We start from the raw sequence: 24911 nt of genomic DNA, 5'->3' as shown, positions 1-24911 counted from the left end.
CATTAGCCACCTGCCATTCACCTCTCTCCCCCATCACTCCACTTTTCCACACATATCTAAAGCCCCCTCCCTCATCCTTGGGGCAAAGTCACCCAGGCATTGTAGTGTGATGGTTAAGAGCATGGCCTCTGGAATCAGACCGGTTTTGAATTATGAGCCTACAATTTAGCAGCTGTGTGACCTCTCTGAGCCTCAGTGTATGCATCTGTCAGATGGGGATCCTACCTCTTAGCGTCCTTTCTAGAATTTAGTGCATGTCATACAGTTACTTAACACAGTGGCTGGCACGGAGTCATGTTAGGAACTTGCTAGAAATCAGGAATGCCTCCTGAATTTGTTAATGATTATGTTTAACTTTAGTCACAGAAAAACCCAAAATAACAGGAGCTTAAACGGGATAGAATTTTGTTTCTCCTATTACATAAACACAGTCCAGAGGTAGGTGGTCCAGGGATGGTACGGGGGCTGCGTGATCATCAGAGACCCAAGCTCCTGCCATCTTCAATTCATAGTTTCCATCTCACAGTATGTGACCGCTGCAGCTCCAGCCACCACGCCCACATTCTAGCCAGCAGGAAGAACCTGAACTTTGGGTTCTAGAAGCCCCATACCTTATGCCTACTTATATTCTATTGGCCAGAACTTAGTCACATGACCACATCAAGCAGCAAGGGAGGCGGGGAAATAGCATTCTAGTAGCCACATGCTCTGCAGTCCTTGGGTGGCGCAAATGGTTAACATGCTCAGCTGCTAATCAAAAGGTTGGAGGTTTGAGTCCACTCAGAGGTGCCTTGAAATAAAGGCCTGATGATCTACTTCCAAAAAATCAGCCATTGAAAATCCTATGGAGCACAGTTCTACTCCAACACACAGAGGGTCTCCGTGAGTCAAAGCCGACGTCAACTGGCCCCTGTTTGTTTTTTTAGCCACGTGCCCAACTAAAACCTGGAGAAGGGGAGAAAGGTTATTGGGTGAGAGCTGGCAGTCCCTGCCACCCATATATATATATATATATATATATTTTTTTTTTAATTGTGCTTTAGGTAAAAGTTTATAGAGCAAATTAGTTTCTTATTCAAAAACTTATACACACATCGTTTTGTGACACTGGTTGCAATCCCCGCAACGTGTCGGCACTCTCCCCCTTTCCACCCTGAATTCCCTATTTCCGTTCATCCAGTTTATGCCATTCATCATTCACATATTCACTCATTTGTTCATTCAACAAACGTTTATTGAGCTACATACCAGGTTCTGTTCTGGTTGCTGGGGATGTATTTGTGTGTCAAGAGGACAAAAGTCTCTGCTCTCACGAGGCTTATATTTTAACAGAGAGATGGATGATAAACTAAATAAGTGAGCTATGTAATGTATTTGAAGGTAGCTAAGTGCTATGGGAGATAATAATGCAGGGAAACAGGGTAGGGAGTTCTACAATTTTAAGGAGATACAAATAACGACAATTCTAGGTCCTCATTAATTATTATTATCTTTAGTTTAAATTAATTATTTTTTACTTAAGCAGTGAATAGAAACTTCTAGGACACCAAGCATCAGAGACGGCTAAGAAGGATTTTCCTGTTGCTGTTGGTAGGCGCTGTGGAGTTGGCTCCGTCTCATAGCGACCTTATGTATATCAGAACAAAAGGTTGCCCAGTCCTGCGTCATCCTCACAATCACTGCTGTTTGAGCCCATTGCTGTAGCCACTGTATCAATCCAACTCATTGAGGGTCTCCGTCTTTTCCGATGACCCTCTACTTTATGAAGCATGATGTCCCTCTCCAGCAATTGATCCCCCTGAAGACATGTCCAAAGTAAGCTAGACAGAGTCTTGCCATCCTTGTGTCTAAGGAGCATTCTGGCTGTATTTCCTCCAACACAGGTTTGTTTGTTCTTCTGGCAACACCACAATTTGTGCCAATTCTTCCTTGAGCTTCCTGTTTCATTGTCCAACTTTCTTTCTGAGATAATACGTTGTAATCAGATAGTGCCTCTTCGATAAGGTTAGTCTTGTCTCAGAAAGACAGAGAGGTTCTCCCACAATGACACACTTCTTTTACCTTCTAATTTTTGGACTGGCAACTTCCCCCATTTCATTTTTTGGATTGTCTCTATATTTTGGGGGGCTTGCCCACTACTCGGGACCCCATGTGTTGCAGAGTAGAACTGCTCCATAGGTTTTTCTTGGCTGTGATCTTTACAGAAGTTGACCAGCATCCCTTTTTTCCTCAGTGCAGCTGGGTGGTTTTGAACCACCAACCTTTAGTTTAGCAGTTCATCACAAACTGCTATCGCCACAGGTTGCAGGGCTCAGGGGCCTACTTGATGACAGCTAATAACAACAGCCTGCTACTGCTGGGAGCCTCCTTTCCTTCCTGCTTCTGGAGAAAACTCTCCCCAGCCCTGCAGGAGCATGGTTTCAACCCTGGTTCCACAACTCGACAGCTGTGTGACAGCGAGTTATTTTGTCTTAGTTTGCTTAGCAAATGAAAACGATGATAAGCCCCTATTCGATGATAAGCCCCTATTCGTAGGTTCTCAGGATTAAAGGACGCCACACTGACAAAGCACTTTTAGCAGGATGTCAATGCAGTGTGTCAGAGTTAGGGCCTCACCAGACGTGGACTTGAAGCCCACCCCTCTTTCTTCTCTCCTCGCAGGCACCTTCCTCCCGCCCTCAGCCCTGCTGCCGGACACAGACTTCTTCCCCGGCTCAGTGTCCTTGCCCGGCCTGGAGCCCCCGGGCGGGCCCGACCTCCTGGATGACAACTTTGCCTACGACCCCACGGCGCCCACGCTCTTCACCATGCTGGACCTGCTGCCCCCGGCGCCGCCACTTGCCAGTGCTGTCCCTGGCAGCGGGAGCGCGGGGGCCGCGGTCGGGGAGCCCCCCGGCCCCGAGCCGCTGACGCTGGACTCATACCAGGCCTCGGGCCCCGGGGATGGGGTCACCGCCAGCCTTGTGGGCAGCAACATGTTCCCCAACCAGTACCGCGAGGCGGCCTTCGGGGGCGGCCTCCTGTCCCCCGGACCCGAGGCCACGTAGCCTCCGGGGAGCCGGCGGAGCAGAAGCACTGGGTGGGGAGGGTGGTGGAGGGACTGGCGTTCAGCCCCACCCCGGGCTGCCCTGGGGCGGTCTGCAGACCTCCTCATCCCATCTGAATTGGACATCTTCAGCGCTTGGCAAGGAGCCCTGGTCCGGAGATGGTGATCTCCTTGAGCGCATTCTACAAATGAGAAAGCTGAGTCCGGAAAGGAAAAAGGACCTGCCCCCCCATACCACTGGCTTGTTAAAGCTGCCTGGCCCCTCACACTTGGGGGCACCTTCTCCAGCCGGATTGGGAGTAGGGGGCAGATCCCTGGCTGTCCTTCCCCAGGCCTGAAGGTGCGGGGGCAGTTTGCTTGTTCAGAGTCTTCCCAATAAAGATGAGTTTTTGAGCCCTGGTGGGAGGTGTCGTCTCTTAGCCTGGGCTCTTCTGCGGCAAACTCGCCAGGCTCTCCTCCGCTCTCCAGGCTCCGCCCCCACCTCCGGGCCCCGCCCCTCCCACCTACAGGTCCCGCCCCTTGCGTCGGCGCCTGCGAGCGTCGACACGCTGCGCCCCTCCCCCTTCGCGCGGGCTCCCATTTCCGCTTCCGGTGCGGGCCGCGCGCGAGCGCAGCGGTGGGAGGTGGCGACGAGCCGGTGAGTGAAGGCTGCGGGCCCGACACTTTGGCTTTCGGGCCTGCGTCAGCTTAACGCCGCCCTTGCCTTGGCCTCACCCCAGGTCGTTGTGTGCCTCTGCGTGGCTCCGGCCCCGAGGGCCGCCCGCTCCGCACCCCCTCTGGCCTTAGGGGCCGCAGGCCGCTCCCCGCCCCCGCCCGAAGCCCGAACTTGCGGCGTCAGGCCCGGCCTTCGACCCCGCTGCTTACTACAGGCCCCGCCCCCTTGTCAAAAGAACTCGGTCCAAACCCTAAGGCCGCGATCCGGTCCGCAATCGCAGTCCTAAGTGTCGGGTTCCGTCCCTGTCCACAAGCCCTGCCCCCAAACTCAGCCACCGCCTCCCGTCGGCCAGATCCTCCTCCTCCTGGCCCTCCCCCCTTTTTACCTGAACACTCCCCCAAGTCAGAGTGCTTCTTCAGACCTCAGTCCCTTTCTGGTCTGCACTCTTCTGTGTGCCCCCTTCCCCCCAGCTTCATCTTCTTCCCTCCACGCCCTTCACCTGCCCTCCACCCCCAACCCCATACCACTAATTTGTTATGTTTTTTCCCTCTTCCTTCACCTGCCTTCCTCCTCATCCTCCTCCAACCCATACCCACTTCCACGCATGTCTCCTGGCCGGGGCGGGAGGGGTTAGCTTGTCCGGTTCCCAGCCTCAGAAACTCGGCTCTTACCCCAGAGCTTATTTCAGACACATGTGACGCCTATCCCAAAACCTTTCATCCCTGACTCCAGAGTGTTGAATCCAGGACGCCCCTTCCCCAGGGCTCCTCAGCCCCGGAATTCCCTGAGCTACTGGAGCAGAGTTGTCAGGGCTGTGCTCCACAACAGCCGTCCAGGTGATTGTGGCACACGGTTCTGCTGGCCTCATTTCCCCTCCCGGAAGTTGGGAGACAAGGTGTTTAGGGTCGGCTCTGTCACCTACAGTGCTGGTTGACTTGGATTCTGTCTTTGTGGTTCCTATGGCCCATTTGACATTCCCAGCTCCCTCCTCCCCCAGGTTGAGGCCTCAGGCTTGGCCTCACCACGATGTGGCACGAAGCGCGGAAGCATGAGCGGAAGCTTCGAGGCATGATGGTTGACTACAAGAAGCGGGCCGAGCGGCGGCGGGAGTACTATGAAAAGATCGTGAGTAACCCTGGAAGGTGGGGCCCTGGTCATCCTGGTAAAACGAGAATAAGGCGCGAGAGGAGCCCTGTTTTCTCAGGTGACCATTCACTAATCGTTTCTTGAGCATAATCGTTGTCATCATCCTGGGAGGTGCAGTTTGGTGTGGCCCCAGAGGACAGAGCTGGTGTTAGCAGGGAGCAGTGCAGTGCAGATGTTAGACAGGCCACCTCCAGAATGTTGGCTGTCTGCAATTGCTCTCTTCCCAGAGCCTGGGAGAGCTCAGCCATTCTTGAGGTTTGGCGTGGTACGCAGTAGGAGCACCGTCAATATTTATTGGGCAAAATCTGACCAGGTCCTCCTGTTAAAATCCTTTGGTACTTCCTTTGCTTTTGGAGAGAAGACCAGACTCCATCTTGTGGCCTAAAATGCTTTTGCGGTCTGGCCTCTGCCAGCCTGAAGCTTCCTTCTAGGCACGGCTTCAAACCCCTACTGAGAATTTGCACTTCTAGCAAGTTCCCTGCTGAGAGTGTGCATTTCCACCCCTAGATATACTGAATCAGAATTTAGCAAGATCCCCAGGTGATTCTTATGTGTAACTTTCTAGGATCTTGTTAGAAATTTGAATTCGCAGCAGAGGTTCGAACCAGAAAAAGCCTGTTTGAAACCCTGGTCCTAGGGCAGCTCCACCTGCCTTTTTCCTTGTCTCCCACCATAGGGCTTTGTGCCTGTCATGGCCCCCCGTCACTGGTTTAACTTCTGCTTGTTCTTGAGGCCTCCGTTTCAAATGGCGCTTGCTTACTAGCTTCAGTTCTTTTAGATGGGCTCCCGGTAGTGAGCTTCATACCGACATTCACCCGTTCTTCTGCATCGCTGCATCACTACCCCAGCTTCCCCTGTCTCCTGGCCCCTCCAGGCCAGAGAGGTCTTTCTGAAGCCCAAAGCTAACCTTGTCTCTCCCCTGCTCAGAACTCCTCCATAGCTCCCTAGGACCCTTGGGAGAAAGCCCACAGCCTATGAGACTGCATGGTCTGGCTTTTGCCTCATCTCCAGAGTGGTGCCACCCCACTCTGCCTCAGTCCTTTGCTGAAGCAGTACTGGCCTCCTTGTTGTTCCTCCATTGACCCAAGTGCTCTCCAGCCACACTGGTTAACCCCTGCTCATCTGTCAGGTCTCAGTCCTCAGGGAAGTCTTCCCTCCTCTGGACGCAGTCACGTGCCCTTAGAAATGCCGTCATAGCTCCCTGTCCTTCCCCTTTGTGCAGCTTGGCGCATTTGCTACACGTGTACACGTACATGCTTGTGAAGTTGTTTGATGGCTTGTGAAGCTGTTTCCCCCAGCTCGGTGACACTGGGCACTTGGTGTATTTGGTTCACGTTTGGATCCCCGTGTTAAGCCCAACAAATACGGTTTGAAAGAATAGATGAATAAAACAGTAATAACAACAGCAGCTGCCATCTAGTGGTCCTTCTCAGGCACCAGGCTACCTGAGAAGGGCTTTAGGTGCACGAGTACTTTGAATCTCCACAATGACCAATGAGACAGGCTGCTATTGCTACCCCTTTGGAGACGAGGTGAAGTGCAGAGAACTCCTCACTTCTGTTCCCCAGGAAGGAACCACTGGGTTGGAGGGAGAGCCTGTCTCTGGTGGTGTCAGAATAACTATTACTTGGCCACAGGACAGGGACTGGCTCTGTGTTATTGTAGTTGAGGGTCCAACAGCAGCCCAGGTGCAGAGTGAGTGCTCAGGAGTGAATTGTTGTTAGGTGCTGTTGAGTCAATTTCATCTCATAGTGACCCCATGTGACAGAGTAGAACTGCTGTAATCTTTTTTTTTCCTTGATGCGGATATACACAGCAAAACAGTTCAACAGTTTCTACATGTACAGTTTAGTGACGTTGATTACATTCTTTTGAGTTGTGAGACCATTCTCACCTGCCTTTTCTGAGTTGTTCCTCCTCCATTAACGTAAACTCACTGCCCCTCAAGGTTCGTATCTAGTCTTTCAAGTTGCCATTGTCAGTTAGATCCCTTATAGATAGTCCTCGAAAGAACATAATACTCAAGATAGACCTTTTTTTACTAGTTAAGCTAAACTTTTGTTTGGTTTTAAGGTGACTTCAGGGGATATTTTTGGTTTAAGATTTGAAGATTATCTCCGGGCAGTAGTTTCAGGGGTTCATCCAACTTTCATGGCTCCAGAGTCCGTGAGAAATTGAAATTCTGTTCTGCATTTTTCTCCTTTTGATCAGGATTCTTCTATGGAATCTTTGATCAAAATGTTCAGTAATGGTAGCCGGGTACCATCCAGTTCTTCTGGTCTCATGGTAAAGAAGGCAGTAGTTCATGGAGGCAATTAGCCACACATTCCATATCCTCCTGCTATTCTTGACTCTTTCATCCTCTGTTGCTCCAGTTGAGTAGAGACCAATTGTTGTGCCTTTGATGGCTGCTTGTAAGCTTTCAAGACCCCAGGCACTATTCAACTAACTAGGAGGTAGAACAGAAGCACTAAACATGTATTTAGGTCAGTTAACCGGGATGCCCCGTGAAACCATGACCCTAAACTCCAAACCAAGGAACCAGATCCCATGAGGTGTTCGGTTGTACGTTAGCAGCCTCAGCAGCTACTCTTGGTTTTTTGGTCGTTGTTGTAAATATATCTGTCACATAACTTCTGCCAATACAACTTTTTACAGGAGTACAGCTTATTGACAGCAATTACAATAATTGGCTGTGCAACCCTACCCTTAATTAATGGAATTTTTTTTGTCACCATTAACCCCCTTTCCCCCCTCCCTCCTGCCCCTGGTAACTCCTAATAAACTTTAGTCTCTAAACATTGGCCATTTCTTGTGTTTTTATATATGTGAGGTCATAACAATATTTGTCCTTTTGTGATTGGTTTGTTTCACTCAGCATAATGTCTTCAAGCTCTATCCATACAGTAGTAGAAAACTGAATAGCAACACTGAATATTGTTGACATGCACTTTGCTCAGTAATACTTGAGTTGTTGAAATATTGATTATCCATTTGGTTGTTACAGAAAAATTCGTAACTGTAATTGATGGTTATTGCTGTAATAGTTATATTGCCTACGTTTCTGTCTCTAGTAATGGGCTTTATGTTCTAGATTTTAATATCTTGAGCCTGGGCAAGTGCACAAGTCTTTATAAAAGAAACGTGCTTTATTTGCACAAAACTGAACAGTTTTAAAAGCTCATTAGTGGCCTTGAAGTGGTTTTTGTGGGAGTGAAACAAATGGTGAGAATTTTAACTGGTCCCTCTTATACTATGGAAATTAACTTATCAAGTCATGCTCATGCCCTGATTTTATGTACTTGTATCAATAACCACAGTTTACCATTGTACGTACGTACCACGTTTTGTTTATCCATTCGTCTGTTGATTGGTATTTAGGTTGTTTCTCCCTTTTGGCTGCTGTGAATAGTGCTGCAATGAACATTGATGTACAAGTCTCTGCTTTCAAGTCTTTTGGGTATATGCCTAGGAGTGGAATTGCTGGATCATATGGTAGTTCGATTTTTGGTTTCTTGAGGAACTACCACACTGTTTTCCACAATGGCTGTACCATTTTGAATCCCCACGAGCAGTGGATAGGGTTCCAACTTCACCATATCTTTGCCAAGATTTGCTATTTTCTGTTTTTTTATTTTTTTTTATTTTAGTGGGAGTGAAATGGTATCTCGTGGTTTTGATTTGCATCTCTCTGATGGCTAATGACACAGAGCATCTTTTTATGTGTTTGGTGGCCATTTGAATGCCCTCTTTGGCAAAATGTCTATTCAGTTCCTTTGCCCATTTTATGATTGGGTTGTCTTTTTGTTATTAAGTTGTTGAAGTTACATATCTTTTTTGAATTATTAGATTCTTGTCAGATAACATGGTTTCTGAAGATATTCTCCCAGTTGGTAGCTTATCTTTTCACATTTTTGGTAAAGTCTTTTGATAAACATAAGTTTTTAATTTTTGTGACGCCCCATTTGTTTATTTTGTCCTTTGTGTTTGTGCTTTTCTTATGTTAGATAATCGATTTTTGAAAGCTAGTCCTGACAGCGTTGCCCCTGCTTGTTCTTCTAAGAATTTTATGGTTTTAGTTTGCACATTTAGGTCCTTAATTCATTTTGAATTTGTTTTTGCGTATGGTGTGAGGCATGGATCATTTTTATTTTTCTGCATGTGGAAATCCAATTTTCCCAACATCATTCATTGAAGAGATTCTTCTTTCCCTATTGAATGGACTTAGCACTCTTGTTAAAAATCATTTGACCACAGGTGTGTGGGTTTATTTCTGGACTCTCAATTCTATTCCATTGGTCTGTGTGGCTGTTGTTATACCAGTACCAGGCTGTTTTGATTACAGTAACTGTATAGTATGTTTTAAAATTAGGAAGTGTGAGTTCTCCTACTTTGTTCTTCTCTTTCAACATTTTTTAGCTATTTGGGGCCTCTTGCCATTCCATATATATAAAGTTTGGGATTTGTTTTCCCATTTCTTTAAAGAGGTTGTTGGGATTTTGATCGGGATTGCATTGAGTATGGATCGTTTTGGTTAGTATTGACGTCTTAACGATATTAAGTCTTCCAATCCATGAACATGGAACATTTTTCCACTCATTTAAATCTGTAATCACCTTCAGCAGTATTTCATAGTTTCCATTGTGTAAGTCCTTCACATCCCTGGCTAGATTTATTCCTAGGGATTTTATCTCTTAGATACTGTCGTAAGTGTAATTGTTTCCCTAATTTCCCTTTCTGATTACTCATTGCTGGGGTATAGAAACCCAACTGATTTTTGTTTCTTGACCTTATACTCTGCAACTGTGCTACATTCCTCTATTAGCTCTAGAAGTTTTCTTATGGACTCTTTGGGATTTTCTGTGCATGGTATTAGATAATTTATAAGGATCAACACAAAACTGCTTCCTATGAGGCAGAGGTTAAAAATGTCCCAAATGGCCAAGTTTTCCAAGCTATTTGGGGCCTCTTGCCACTCCATCATCTCTAACATCAACTACTCCCTCTCCCCTCGGTACTCTCCCCCCTGTCTTTGGGTTTCCTAGTTCACTGCAACGTTTCCAGACCTCATGAACCGTATAAAGGAAATGGCTCAAGCGGTTGTAGAGTCTGGCAAGTCCCAGATCATGCATCGGGCGTAGGTTTCTCCCTGTACCTCTGTCTCTGCCCAGAGGCACCCACCTTTCTCGTCCCGTAGCGGGGAAGCCCACTGTGCTGTCTCCTGCGGGTGTCTCCTGCCAATGGTGGTGGGCTCTTCTTTCTGCTCTGGAATTGGTGTTCTTGTAAGGCAAAACTGACCAGTCCCCTTGGTGGGCCACAATTATTTTATTTGCACAGTCCTGTCCAGTCACCTGGGTGGGAGTTACAGGATTATCGAGAGAAAGGCCATACTAAGTAATTCATCACACCACAGGTAAAGTTGTTGTTGTTGTTAGGTGCCGTGAAGTCGGTTCCAACGCATAGCGAACCTATGTGCAACAGAACGAAACACCGCCCAGTCCTGTGCCATCCTCACAATTGTGCTTGAGCCCATTGTTGTAGCCACCGTGTCAGTGTCAGTCCCTCTCCTTGAGGGTCGTCTCCTTTTTTTTGACCCGTGATGTCTTTTTCCAGGGACTGGTCTCTCCTGATAACATGTCCAAAGTATGTGAGACAAAGTGTCACCATCCTTGCTTCTAAGGAACATTCTGGCTGTACTTCTTCCAAGACAGATTTGTTCATTCTTCTGGCAGTCCATGGTATAGTCAATATTCTTCGCCAATACCACAATTCAGAGGCACCCATTCTTCTTCAGTCCTCCTTATTCATTTTCCGGCTTTCATGTGCATACGAAGCGATTGAAAATACCATGGCTTGGGTCAGGCACGTCTTAGTCCTTAAAGTGACATCTTTGCTTTTTAATACTTTAAAGAGGTCTCTTGCAGAGATTTGTCAAATGCAGTATGTCGTTTGATTTCTTGAGTGCTGCTTCTGTAGGTGTTGATTTTAGATCTAAGTAAAATGAAATCCTTGACAACTTCAATCTTTTCTCTTTTTATCATGATGTTGCTTTTTGGTCCAGTTGTGAGGGTTTTTGTTTTCTTTATGTTGAGGTGCAATCCACATTGAAGGCTGTGGTCTTTGATCTTTATTGGTAAGGGCTTCAAGTCCCCTTCACTTTCAGCAAGCAAGATTGTGTCATCTGCATATAGCAGATTGTTAATGAGTCCTCCTCCAGTCCTGATGCCCTGTTCTACTTCATATAGTCCAACTTTTCTATGTGCTCAGGATACAGACTGAATAAGTGTGGTGAAAGGATACAACTCTGAGACACACCTTTCCTGATTTTAAAGCACACAGTATCCCCTTCTGTTCGAATGACTGTTTCTTGGTCTAAGTTCAGGTTCCACATGAGCACAATTAAGTGTTCTGGATTTCCCGTTCTCTGCAATGTTATCCATAATTTGTTATGATCCACACAGTTGAATGCATAGTCAATAAAACACAGGTGAACATCTTTCTGGTATTCTCTGCTTTCAGCTGTAATCAGTCTGACGTCAGCAATGATATCCCTTGTTCCACATCCTTTTCCGAATCTGGCTTGAATTTCTGGCAGTTCCTTGTCAAGGTATTGCTGCAACTGCTTTTGAATGATCTTCAGTAAAATTTTACTTGTGTGTGATATTAATGATATTGTTTGATAATTTCTGCATTCTGTTGGATCAGCTTTCTTTGGAATGGGTGCAAATATAGTATCATATCATGTGTGAATAGAGATAATTTTACTACTTCTTTTTCAATCTGTGTACCTTTTATTTCTTTTTTTGTCTTATTGCTCTGGTACAATATTGAATACCACTGGTGAGAGCGGGCACCCTTTTCTTGTTCCTGATTTCAAGGGGAAAGCTGTCAGTCTTTCTCCATTAAGTATAATGTTGGCTGTTGGCTTTTCATATATGCCCTGAATCATATTGAGGGGTTTCCCTTCTGTTCCAACCTTCTTTAGGATTTTCATCAAGAAAGGATTTTGAATTTTATGAGATGCTTTTTCTGCGTCTGTAGAGATGACCGTGTGGTTCTTTTTCTTTGTTCTGTTGGTGTGGTGTATTATGTTGATTTATTTTCTAATGTTGGGCCATCCCTGCATTTCTGGAATAAATCCCACTTGGTTATGGTGTATGACTCTTTCAATATGCTGTTGGATTCTGTTCACTAGTAATTTTTTGAGGATTTTTGCATCCATATGCATTGGAGATATTGGCATATCTTTGTGGTGTCTTTGGTTTGGGTATTTGGGGTTATGTTTGCCTCTTGTTCTCTATCTTTTGGGAGAGTTTAAACAGTATTGGTGTCAATTCTCCCTTAAACGTTTGGTAGAATTCTCTAGTGGAGCCATCTGGTCTAGGACTTTATTGCTGGGAGGTTTTTGATCATGGATTCAGTCTCTTCAGCTGTTATGGGACCGTTGAGATTTTCTATTCCTTCTGAATCTGTTTGGGTAGGTTATGTGCTTCTAAAAATTTGTCCATTTCATCTAGGTTATCCAGTTTGTTGCCATACAGTTGTTCATAATGTTATAATTCTCTTTACTGAGTCACTTGTAATGTCTTCTTTCATTTTTTATTTTGGTTATTTGCATCTTTGTCAGCCTAGCTAAAAGTTTGTCCATTTAATTGATCTTTTCAAAGAACCAACTTCTGGTTTTATTGATTCTCTCTATTGTTTTTCTGTTTTCTATTTTATTAATTTCCGCCCTGAACACTCTGCTGGTCTCTCTGTGAACCCCATAGCTCAGACCTCTGAAACCAACAGGACAGACCTCCCGGGGAGTCAGTTCAGGTCTGTCTGCTCCCCCTTTCAGTCATTGCTGAGGACTGCTGACTGAAGCTGATGTGTGCTAAGAATCAGGCATCTTTAGTGGAGGCTACACCCACGGCCAAAATACTAAAGGGAGGGCTCCTATAGCAGCAAGGCAGACCTCCATGGAGGTCTTTTTGGAGTGTGACAACCCCTCCCTCACCCAGACACTGTCACCTGCAAGACTGCTGTGAATTGCTACAGAAGGGCTCTGCAGTAGAGTCTGCGTCCATAGTCAGCATCCTGCCTGGCTGCCTGCACACCCCATAGCTCTGGGCTTTGAAACCAACAGGACAAACCTCCCTGGGGGTCAGTTAAGGTTAGTCTGCCCCCACTTTCAGTTGGCACTGAAAATTGCTGACTGAGGCTGCCGTGTGCTAGGAAGCATGAGTCTTGGTTGGAGGCTGCACGCAAAATGAGCGATCCACTGGGGGATCTCTGATAGCAAGAAGGCAGACCTCCATGGGAATCTGACCAGAGTGCGATACCCCCTTCCCCACCTGGTTATTGTTGGTTGCCAGGCTGTTACTAACTGCTACAGAAAGTCCCCACAGTGGAGCCTGCTCCCACAGTCAGCACTCTCCCTGCCTCCTTGTGCATCCCATGGGTCAGACCCCTGAAACGATAGGAGAGACCTCCCTGGAATCAGTTTGGATCTGTCGCCACCCTCTTATAGCTGGTGCTGAGGACTGCTCACTGAGCCTACTGTATGCCAGGAAGCAGGCATCTTGAGTGGATGCTATACCCATAGCCAACGTACTATGGGCTGGGCTCTGATAGGAACAAGGCATACCTCTCTGGGGGTCCATTCAGAGTGTGACTACCCCTACCCCAACAAGTAACTGTTGGCCGCTGTACTGATATGAACTCCTATAGAAAGTTCCTTATAATAGAGTTGGGAGGTGGGTCATCTTAGTGGGGACTGCTCCTGCCAACCACCACAGGGCAGCTGGGGCTTTGAAACAAATAAGACAGCCCTTTCAGAGGTCCTTCTGGGGAGTATTGACCCTCTTCCTCGTTAAATGGTGGGAAGTCTGCCTGTGTGTCCCCTGAAAGCCAGTTCAGATTTAAGCAGCCCTCAGGTAAGGAAACCTCAGGCAAAACTGGAGGGCAACACCCAACCCTGAAGGCGGCTCACTGGGTGTGGGTATTTTAACAGAAATGTGATTGCAGAAACAGAAGGGATGGGAGTAATAACCAGAGAAAGGGGACTGTGCCACCTGGTGAACAGATTGATTGGTACACAATATCTCGCTGGAGTGGTGGTGCTTGCTGGTGGACAGACTGACCACAACATGTTCTCTGGTGTTTGGGAGAGATCGAAGGTTGAAAAATGAGATCTGGACTTTTGAATCCCAACTAAACCAGGGATGGAGAAGGAGCTATCACAGAGAGGGAGAGGAAATGGTAAGCAAAGGCTGAAGGCTCTGCCTACCTAAGAGGTTCTTGCAGAAAGCACCTCGCCCACAAAAAAAAACCCAAACCATTGCTGTCTAGTTGATTCCGACTCATAGTGACCCTATACGACAGATTAGAACTGCCCCATAGGGTTTCGAAGGAGTGACTGGTAGATTTGCACTGCTCACCTTTTGATTAGCAGCCGACATCTTAACCGGTGCACCACCAGGGCTCCTTGCCGAAAGTATTGTGAGCAAAAACACCAAATACTGGGGAAAACTGAGAAAGTTAATACCTTTGAAAACTTCACTGCCCCAACCAAAAAATCACAAAGAACAGAGAAACAGTGGCCCATCCAAGTAAACATGACAAAGGGGATGAAAGCACAGTAAAACCAAAAAAACCAAACCCATTGCTGTCAAGTCGATTCTGATTCATAGCAGCCCTATGGGACAGAGTAGAACTGTCCCTGTAGGATTTCCGAGGAGCACCTGGTGGATTCAAACTGAGACCTTTTGGTTAGCAGCCGTAGTTCTTAACCACTACTCCACCAGGGTTTCTGAAAGCACAATCGGGATGACCAAATAATGAAAAAAAAAAAAAAAAAAGGAAGACTGTGTTACAACATTAAACATAAGTAAGGAAAACCATAAAATGAAGATCTAAAAAAAGATGTTGCAACTGTGAAAGGGACAATAACTGAAATGAGAAACACAATAGAAGGACTTAGCAACAGATTTGATCAGAAGAAAGAATCAGTAGATTAGGGGGTAAGACAGTTAAAATTACAGACACTGACGAGCAACAAGAACACAGGCTCAAGAAGGCTAAGCATGGTTTGATGAAATTAGGGGATAACAACGTGAGACCTAATATATACATCATGAGAATTTCAGAAAGAGATGAGAGAAAGGAGCAGAAAGAATATTTGAAGAAATAATGACAGAAGATTTCCCTGATCTAACGAAGGACATGAATCTGCAAGTCCAGAAAGCTCAAAAAACTCGAGGCAGAATAAACCTGAAGAGATCTACACCAAGACATATCACAGGCTCTCAAAAATTAAGGAGAGAATCCCGAAAGCAGGGAGAGAGAAGCAAACAGTCCCATACAAAGGATTCCCAATAAGAATAAGTGCTGATTTTTCCTCAGAAACATTGGAGGGCAGAAGGCAGTAGAATGATACATTTAAGGTGCTGAAAGGAAAAAAAAAAATGTCAACCAGGGATACTATACCCAGCGAAACTATCCTTCAGGAGTGAGGGTGAAATTTAAAACATTCCCAAACAGAAATAAAGAGTTCATATCCACCAGACCGGCTCTAAAGAAAATACTAACGGGAGTTCTGTAGGTGGAAGGGAAAAGACCCTAGAAAGTGATTCGAAGCTATATATAAAAAGAAAGAGGGAAGTGCATAGACAAGCATAGGGGCTAATAATAAGGTATTAATGCTTGATAATTCCAGATGTTTTCTCCTTCAGGTTTTTTAATAACAAATATATAAAAGATCAGGATAAAATTATGTTATAGGGCCCATGAGATATAAAGATATAATTAGATAACAATAAAAGAGGAAGGAGAGAAATGATGTAGATACAGAATTTCTTGTTTGCAAGTTAAGTTGGTACCACCTTACCCTAATTAGTTATAAATAAGCTCTTAAATGTGATATTCATGGTAACCACTGAGAAAATATGTAAAAGAACATACATGAAAGGAAAGGGAACCAAAAGGACTCATTACAGTAAGCCAACAAAACACAAAAGCAAGTAGTACTAAAGGACAAAGACAAAAAAGAAGGCTTAAGACACACAAAAACCAAATAACAGAATGGCAGAAGTAAGCCACGTCTTAGCAGTAATTACAAACCAAAAACCAAACCCACTGCCATCGAGTCAGTTCTGACTCATAGCGACCCTATAGGACAATGTAGAAGGCCCCATAGAGTTTCCAAGGAGCGCCTGGCAAATTTGAACTGCCAGTCTCTTGGTTAGCAGCCATAGCACTTAACCAGTACGCCACCAGGGTTTCTAGCAGTAATTACAGTGAATGTAAATGGACTAAATGCTCCAATCATAAAGCAGATAGTGGCAGAACAGGTTAAAAAACATGATCCAACTGTATGCGGTTTACAAGAGACACACCTTAAACTGAAGGACACAAATAGGTTGAAAGTGAAAGGATGGAAAAAAATATCCCATGCAAATAATAACCAAAAGAGAGCTGGAGTAGCAATCTTAATATCAGACAAAGTAAACTTCAAGACAAAACCTGTCAAAAAGAGATAAAAATGGACATTATATAATGATAAAAGGTCAATTAATCAAGATTTAACAGTCATATATGTACCCAACATTGGGGCACCTAAATATGTAAAGCAGACACTGATAGAATTGAAGGGAGAAATAGTACTACGGTAATAATTGGGGACTTTAAGACACCATTTTCAATATTGGACAGAACATCTAGAAAGATGAACAAGGAAACAGAGGACTTGAATGCTAGTGTAAACCAACTAGGCTTAACAGACACACAGAACACTGCACCCGGCGACAGCACAGTGTGCATTCTACTCCAGTGCAGACGGACCATTTTCCACCATAGACCACATTTTAGGCCACAGAGCAAGTCTTGATAAATTTAAAAAGATGGGAATCACACAAAGTATTTTTCTCTGGCCACAACAGAGTAAAGGTAGAAATCAACAGAAAAAGAAAACCTGGAAAAAGCTAGGCTGTAATCTTTACAGGAGGAGTCCAGGTGGTGTGGTGGTTAGACAATCAGCTGCTAACCCAAAGGTCAGCGATTTGAGCCTCCCAGCTCCACAGGAGAAAGATGTGGCAGTCCCCTCCCTGAAGATTTCAACCTTGGAAACCCTGTGGGGCAGTTCTACTCTGTTGTATTGGGTTGCTATGAGTTGGAATTGACTCAATAGCAACGTTTTTTTTTTGGGAGCAGATCACCAGGTCTTTATCGTGCGAAGCCTCTGGGTGGGTTTGAGTTACCATCCTTTTGGTTAGCAGCTGAGTGCTTGATCATTGCGCTATCAGGGCTTCTTGTTCAGGAATGAATAGTTGCCTTTCACTGAGGGCCTGTGGTGTGCCTGACCCAGTGCCTGCTGCTCTGGTCCACTCATTTTGTCCTTCTGGCAGGCCTCGATGGTAGGCATGGGTGATCCGGATGTTACTGATAATAACAGCTACAGGTGTTGCGCATTTACGTGTTAACTGCTGGGCTGAGCTGTTGACATATGACTCTGCCTGCTTCATCAAATCCTCACTCCAGCCTGGGAGGTGGTCCCTGTTATCTCCGTTTTACAGATGAGCAAGCTGAGGCTCAGAGGATCACAGCCTATGGCCACATTGCAAGAGGGCAGAGCTGGCATTCTAACCCAGACCTTCTGACCCTTAACCTCTTCTCCCAGGCCTTGTACTGCAGACAGAGAGGTTTAGAAAAGAGAAGAAACTTGCCTAAAGGGACACAGTCAAAAGGCAAAATCCCATAATGCTGAGGGCTCTGGAGCTTGGAGTCCTTGGACTCTGGTTTAAGTTCCAGATATCCGCTTACCTGTTGTGTGACCTTGGGTGAGCCTCCCTGAGCCTGTTTGGCTGTGAGGAACAGAGATTTTAAATCTCAGTGGCTTAAACGAGGTAGAAGTTTGTTTCCTTTTCATGTAAAAGCCTAGAGGCAAGCAGTTCTGCTCAGGGACCTCAGCTCCTTTTATTTTGTGGTCCACTTGCACATGGCTTCCCTTTTTAGTGTTGTCTCAAACCCTAAGAGGGCTGCTCAGGCTCCAGCTATCATGTCTCCATTCCATCCAGCAAGGAGGAGGAAGCAAGGGCAAAGGGGCTCCTGCCAGTTGCTGTTAAAGGAAGGTTGCTTGCCTTTTTCACATGGCACTTCCACTTATATCCCACTGACCAGAAAGTAGTCCCATGGTCACATGCAGCTGCAAGGAAGGCTAAGAGGCGTAGACTGTATTTTGAGTGGCCTTGTGCCCAGAACAGAAGAATTGATGCGTTTGAATGGTGACCGACTATGCCACAGACTGCCGGAAGAACGAACAAGTCAGTCTTGGAAGAAACAAATCAGAATGCTCCTTAGAAGCCAGGATGGTGAGACCTCAGCTCACTTACTGTGGACATGTCATCAGGAAAGACAAATTACTAGAAAAAAACATTGTGTTTGGTAAAGTAGAGGGTTGGTGAAGGTGAGGAAGGCCCTAGGTGAGATGAATTGACACAGTGGCCGCAACAGTGGACTTAAACATAGCAACGGTCATGAAGATGGCGCAGGACCCGACAGCGTTTTGTTCTATCCATAAGGTTGCCATGAGTCAGAGCCGATTCAAAGGCAATTAACGACAACAGCTGTTATTGAAGAAGGGGGGTGAACATTGGTGATAAGTAGGAGTCTGCCCCAAATAATGGAGGATAAGAGTTCCTCCCTCACAGTGTGAGGGATTTGGTGAGATTGGGCACATAGACAACTTAGCCTAGGCCTACCCATGGTAACTAGTGCTTAATAAATACTAGCTCTTATTGTTCATTGAAGTTAGTATTGCCGGGCCAAGCTGGAATTTGCACCCAGGTCAAGGAACGGTGTATGAAAAGAAGGCTGGATTTGGGTCACTCAGAAGGCCTGGGACTCCAGGCATTCCTCTGGTTAACAGGGAAGCTCCTGGAGCTTCATTCCCCCCTCTAGACACTGGTGACAGCCAGCCCTCTTCACTGGATGACGGGAGCTTAAGAACGAGTGTCCGAGGGGTGCTGTGTGGTACAGGGCTGTACAAGCAGCCATTGTCCCTGCCCGACGTGACCAGCATTGAGATCCGAGCTGTCAAGCTGTGGCCAGTGGCTGCTTTGAGGAAGGGGCGGGGCTGCTCACACAGGTCTCTTCCTCTTATCCTGGGGCCGAGAAAGGAGGCAGTGGGACAAGTGTTGAAGCCGAGGCAGAGTGTGGTGGGTTGAACGAGTATGTCCATACAGAGCTGGTTTCTCTGTTCCTGTTTTGTTCCTGGTCCTGGCTCTCTCCCTCAGTCTTCACTGCCTGGCTGACCCTGGTTCTGCCATCCCTCCTGTCTTTGTCAGCTTTCTTGTTTTGATCAGTAGTTTGGATAAAGAAACAATCCCTATGATGTGAAATTGAGAAATAAGCAGGCGTCAGCTCAGAAGTCTATTCCTTCAGAAAGCTCTCCCCCACCCTCCATGCTGGGTCAGACTGGCCTCTCCTAGTTCAGCAGTGCCCACTCCAGTAGGTTGTCACTGTCTTAGAGCAGGGGGACAGGACTGTCTCCTTCACCGAACTGTGAGTCTCACGAGGACAGGGCCAGGGCTGTCTCAGGATAGCTGGATGTGCTGTGAGGCCGGAACAGGTGTCAAAGGATGCCGGGTGGGGAGCTGGAGTCCAGCAGTGCCACCCCTGCCTGACCCTGGGCCTTGGATGTGTCCCACCCTCTGTTTCTCCAGGTGGGAACTGAGGATGACAGCTGCTCAGCGCTTGGCCTGTACATGAGCTGTGGTCACTGTAGCAGTGTCCCTCTCAGCTCCCCACACAGCACCGCTGTGCTCCTGTGCTCTGCTGGCTGTGGCTGGGCTGGTATGGATAGAGCCCGTCGCTGTCATGTCCCCAGTACAGGGCCTAATGTGCAGTAGGTGCCTGTCTAACAGTTGAATGAACAAACGAACAGCTGAATGACTTGAACTCTTCTGACGGCATCTGATCCTAGAGGCAGGATAGGCCAGTGGTTCAGAGTGGATCTTGGATTCAGGACCATCTGGGTTCCAATTCTAGTTCTACTTATTTATTGGTGTGATCTTAGGCAAGTGGGTCTCACCCCTCTGAGCCTCAGTTACCTCACCTCTAACATGGGGATGAGAATATAACCACTCCTCTGTGGTTGGGGAGTCCCTGAGTGGTGCACATGGTTAAGAGCTCAGCTGCTCACTGAAAGGTTGGAGGTTCGTGTCTACCCGGAGGTGCCTCCAAAGAAAGGCCTGGTAGTCTCCGTTCAAAAAATCAGCCATTGGAAAACCCGTAGGGCACAGTTCGGCTCTGACACACACGGGATGGCCGTGAGTCATAGTCAGCTCAGTAGCTTCTGGTTTTCCTATGATTGGTAAGTTTGAGTGAGAAAATGTGTGTAACTCAATGCCTGCTCTTAGTAACTGCCTAGAAGACAGAAGTTGTTCTCGTTGGCCCCTAGTTATGAGATGTGAAAACTACAGCTAGCAGCAGCGCATTGATTTTTCCAGAATCTTCTGATAGAGCTAGGCCCTGGACTCCGGGTCCTTACATCCAGCTCAGTGTATTTTTCCCGTCTGCAGCGTCAATGCTGCCAACGGCTTCCCCTTACCTGCCAAAGTCGGGACGGCAACCAGTGTTTCTCGAGCCTTGGCTGCTGTAGGACCTGGGCATGTGGCCCAGAGCAGCCTCAGGAGCACAATGGGATCTTCGCCTTGGACTTGGGCCAGCAGCTGTCATGGGGCTGAGGGAGCTGGATGTGCTGTGCGGCCGAGGGAGGCACTGCGAGGGGGTGAGTGAGGGGAAGGATGGGGAGCTGGAGTTCACCAGTACTGCCCCTGTCGGACCCTGGGTCTGGGATGTGTCCTACCCTCCGTTTCTCCAAGTGGGAAGTAAGGATGACAGCTGCCCAGCACCTGGCCCATTCATGAGCTGTGGTCACTGTAGCAGTGTCTCTCAGCTTCGTACACAGCACCCTGCTCCTGAGCTCTGCTGGCTGGGGCGGGGCTGGCATGGAGATAGAGCCAGGAAGTTCAGAGCTTTGAAAATTGGAGGTGACGTTTTTTCTGAAGGGGCTCAGCCTCCCCATCTGTTGTGAGGATTCCTCTTCTCCTGCCCTCTGTCAGTGTTCTGAGTGCTTACTGTGCGCCGGCCCCTCTAGGCACTGGGGATCCTGCAGTGAGTGAAACAGAGCTACCCGCCCCCGCCATGGGATTTGCATTCTAGTGTGGGATGAATGTGAAGTGTAACATCGGGTGAAGAAAGAAGCAGGGTTAAGGGGATAGAGTATATAAAGTGGGTGGGGAGCTACTTCAATAGTGTCCACGAGGTAGGCTTCTACAAGGCGAGGTGAGATAGCGAGGGAGCAGCCATGTGCAAGAACATTACAGGCCCCAGGAGCAGCAAGTCTGGAGGTCCCGAATGGGAGCTCAGATATACCTGGAGCAGAGTGGGGGGCAGGGGCCATGGGGGACAGACCAGAACAAGCCGGGCCTTGTGGTCTGTGGACAGTGTTGGCTTTACTCATCAAGTGATCTCTGAGCAGAGGAGGCCTCATAGGTTTTAGCAGCAGATTCCCTCTGGCCGCCGTATGGCAGATAGACTGTAGTGAGCAAAGGTGGCAGCAGGGATCCTAGTGAGGTGGTGAAAGGAGATGCTGGCTGGACCTGGTGGGGGGCGGCGGTGAGAGGTGGCTGGACTCTGGGTGGGCGCTGACAGGCGCACAGCCAGGATTGAATGGATAACACCAGCTACCCCTCCCTCAGCTCTGGTGGGTCTCTCTGGGGTGGTGCTTTGGAAACTCTGCCCCAGGAGCCGCTGCTGCTGGATTTGATCCTTTTCAAGACCCTGTTATAGTGACTTACAATTGTGTCCCTCCCACGGGCTCAGGTCTGAGGGCACAGACTCAGGACGTGCTCCCCCATCTTGGTGTCTTTTTTTCATTTTAATAGCTTTATGGGGATATAACTCACATTCCATACAGTTCACCCATTTAAAGTGAACAGTTTAGTGGTTTTTAGTGTATCCATGGGGTTGTGCAGCCATCACCACGATCAATTCTAGAACATTTTCAAAAGGAAACCCCGGAGCTGTCAGTAGTCCCTCCTCATTCCCTCCGACCTCCCCAGTGCTAGGTAACCACTCATCTACTTTCTGTCTCTGGACCTGTCTGTTTTGGACCTTTCATAGAACTGGAATCTCATAGTGCCTGGCCTTTTGTGACTGGCTTCTTTCGAGGTTCATCCACGTGGTAGCAGAGCTTGTTTTCTCTTTTTGACTGAGTAGTATTCCATTGCATGAATACACCACCTTTTGTTTATCCGTTCATCCGTTGATAGGCATTTGGGTTGTTTCTACCTTTCGACTTGTTGTGAGTAGTTGCTGCTATCAACATTCACGTACAGGTACTTGTCTGAACACCAGGTTTCAGTTCTCTGGGGTGTATACCTAGGAGTGGAATTGCTGGTCATAGGGAAATTCTAGAGTCCCTGAGTGGCACAGATGGTTAAGCACGGGACTACTAACTGAAAGGCTGTCCATCCACATCCACCCAGGGGCACCTCAATCTGGCGATGTGGTCCTGAGAGGTCATGGCCCAGAAAACCCTCCGGAGCAGTTTTACTCTGCACATGCGGGGCTGCCGTGAGTCTACTCAACAGCAGCTAACAACAATAATGTAGAAATTCTATGTTTAACTTTTTGAAGAACCTAATTTCCCTATATCCTCGACAGCACTTGTCATTGTCGTTTTGATTATGGCTATCCCATCTTAGCAGGTGTGGTTTTGTTGTGCACTGCCTTGATTACATCGAGTGTCTTTCGTGTGCTTGTTTGGTTTTGGTGCCTATAGGCTGGTCCAGTGGCCTTGGGGTGAGGGGAGGGTGACATCATCGAGAGTAATGTCCTGGTAGTAGCTGTGCAGAAGATTGGAGCAGTGCTCAGAACCTCTTGCCACCACCGTGTTAGGAGATGGTCCCCTGTCCCCAGAGGTCTGGTGGCCTCATTAGCGCTGCCCTCCCTGACCCATGTGTGCGTGGTTGTTCACCTCCGAGGGATGACTCTGCCTAAACTCAGAGGTGGGCTTGTTGCTGAGCTCGGCTGTAGGACCGTAGGGTTGGAGCCTGTGGGTGGTGACCCTGTCCTGTCTGTCCCTGCAGAAGAAGGACCCCGCCCAGTTCCTGCAGGTACACGGCCGAGCCTGCAAGGTGCACCTGGATTCTGCAGTCGCCCTGGCTGCCGAGAGCCCCGTTAACATGTAAGACTGAGTTTGGGGGGCAGAGTAATGGTTGTGACTGAGGGCTGAGGTGTTGTGCAGTCTGGAGCAGAGACCCTGGGAATCTGGACAGACTTGAGGGACTGAGAGGCAGGGGAGGCTTGGCTTGCAGGTGAAGGTGACTGTCAGAGGCTAAGGCAGGCAGCTGGGGGTTGGGAAGGAGGCCTTGGGCTGGTCCTCCTGTGGTAGCTGGAGGCCTTCGAGGGGAAGGAGTGGGGCTGGGGCCAGAGGCCCAGAGAAGCAAGGAGTGGGTTACCAGAGAGAGATGTCTTGGGGTGACTGGGCCTCAGCATGTGATCCCTGGGATTTCGTTCAAGTTCCTCATTGTTCCTGATTTTGAGAAACGGGGCCCTGGTGTTCCCAGGGGTGGCTAAACGACTGGCTCACTCCAGGTGCCAGGAGCCTGAATATTGGTTCAGGGGGAGCTATAGCATAAGAGACTGGTCAAAGGGAGGTGGGGGTGGGGGCCCTGGTATGGAGATCTGAGTGGGCTGAGGTGGCAGGGAACAGTTACTTGGTGTCTTGGGGGATGGGGACCCCTAAACGAGCTCCTTGCTTCTCTGTCCCTCCTCCCAGGATGCCCTGGCAGGGGGACACCAACAACATGATCGACCGCTTCGACGTCCGCGCCCACCTGGACCACATCCCTGACTACACCCCCCCGCTGCTCACCACCATGTAAGCTGCCTCCCTGGAGGCTGTCAGCCGGCTGTCAGGCCCAGCACAGCTCCTTGTCCCCTCTGTCCCTGGGCTCTTATCTGCCTGTCATCTTCCTGGAAAGGAAGTGTGAGGAGGGAGGAGTCCCTTCCCCGCCAGGAGCCTGAGCCAGGCCCCTCCTTTTTGCTGGCTTGGGGTGGGGTCTCCCCACTCCCTCCGACCTCAAGATCTTGACCTCCCCAAAGCTCCCCAGAACAAGAGTCGGATGAGAGGAAATGTAACTACGAACGCTATCGTGGCCTGGTGCAGAACGACTTTGCTGGCAGTGAGTGATGGGGCGAGCAGTGGGGCTGGGGGCCCCTGGAGACTGGAAGGGCTTAGACAAGTCTGGGGAGAAGTGTTACCCAAGCACTTTCTACTGAAGGGCCATGGCTCTGGTCCCAGCCCTGTCCTGGACGTGCTCTGTCCTCATCTCCCTGGTCTGGGGCCTGTCTCGAGCTGGTACAGAAGATGTCTGCTGAGTTAGGTGATCCTGTACAGTCCAGAAGGTCCCTGGTGACAAAAATGGTTTGCACTCGGCTGCTAACCTACAGGTTGTCCGTTCAAATCCACCTAGTGGTCCCACGGAAGAAAAGCCCAGCGATCTGCTTTCGTAAAGATTATAGCCAAGAAAACCCTGTGGAGCAGTTTTACTGTGTAATGCAGGGAGGGGGTCACATGAGTTGGAATTGATTTGATGGAGACTGGTCTTCACAGTCCAGATCCTCTGATACTACAGTCTTTTTTCCCTAAAAGCTTGGGGAAGTAGCGACAGCACATTTTTTTTCCCGTGTATTTTCCCTGCCTCTGGATTACAGTGTCAGCTCTGAAGAGGACATTTCTCCTTGTTAAACTAATAGTGTTTTTTAACTTGCGAAGTGTTTATGTACGCCCAGTATTTTTCACCAAGCCCAGCGTCACCCCTACCACCCTTTAACAAGTGAGGAGATGGAGGCTTGGCTGGAGCAGTTTGGGCCAGACAGACTGGGCTTTGTCTGTGTTCCCCCATTACATCTGCACAACCGCCCTGCAAGGCAGGGGTGGTGCTCCATCTATAGGGGTGCCAGTCAGGGCTCAGAGCTCAGGGGCTGGTTTACTCACCTCTCTGGATCTGAGCT

The 24911-nt window shown here is 47.9% G+C and overlaps 2 protein-coding genes across 4 annotated transcripts in view; both read left to right on the top strand.

The window, feature by feature from the left end:
• The window catches only part of RELB (RELB proto-oncogene, NF-kB subunit), a 44980-nt gene extending 41538 nt beyond the window's left edge, over positions 1 to 3442 (top strand). The window contains exon 12 of the mRNA XM_049902419.1: positions 2662 to 3442. Within this exon, the coding sequence (XP_049758376.1) occupies positions 2662 to 3047 (386 nt within the window). The 3' untranslated portion in view covers positions 3048 to 3442. The remainder of the gene's footprint in view (positions 1 to 2661) is intronic.
• A 188-nt stretch (positions 3443 to 3630) lies between these two features.
• The window catches only part of CLASRP (CLK4 associating serine/arginine rich protein), a 36785-nt gene continuing 15504 nt past the window's right edge, over positions 3631 to 24911 (top strand). For all 3 annotated transcript variants that reach the window (XR_007519231.1, XM_049900480.1, XM_049900479.1), the window contains exons 1-5: positions 3631 to 3683; positions 4699 to 4826; positions 22982 to 23079; positions 23674 to 23775; positions 24000 to 24079. Coding sequence is in view for 2 of the 3 variants with exons in the window: in XM_049900480.1 (XP_049756437.1) it covers positions 4728 to 4826; positions 22982 to 23079; positions 23674 to 23775; positions 24000 to 24079 (379 nt within the window). In the remaining variant the exon portion in view is untranslated. The remainder of the gene's footprint in view (positions 3684 to 4698; positions 4827 to 22981; positions 23080 to 23673; positions 23776 to 23999; positions 24080 to 24911) is intronic.

The sequence above is a fragment of the Elephas maximus genome, chromosome 11, assembly GCF_024166365.1.
Source record: "Elephas maximus indicus isolate mEleMax1 chromosome 11, mEleMax1 primary haplotype, whole genome shotgun sequence".
NCBI classification, from domain to species: Eukaryota; Metazoa; Chordata; class Mammalia; order Proboscidea; family Elephantidae; genus Elephas; species Elephas maximus.
Note: the sequence above shows the minus strand (reverse complement) of the source record. Positions and strands in the feature narration are given on the sequence as shown.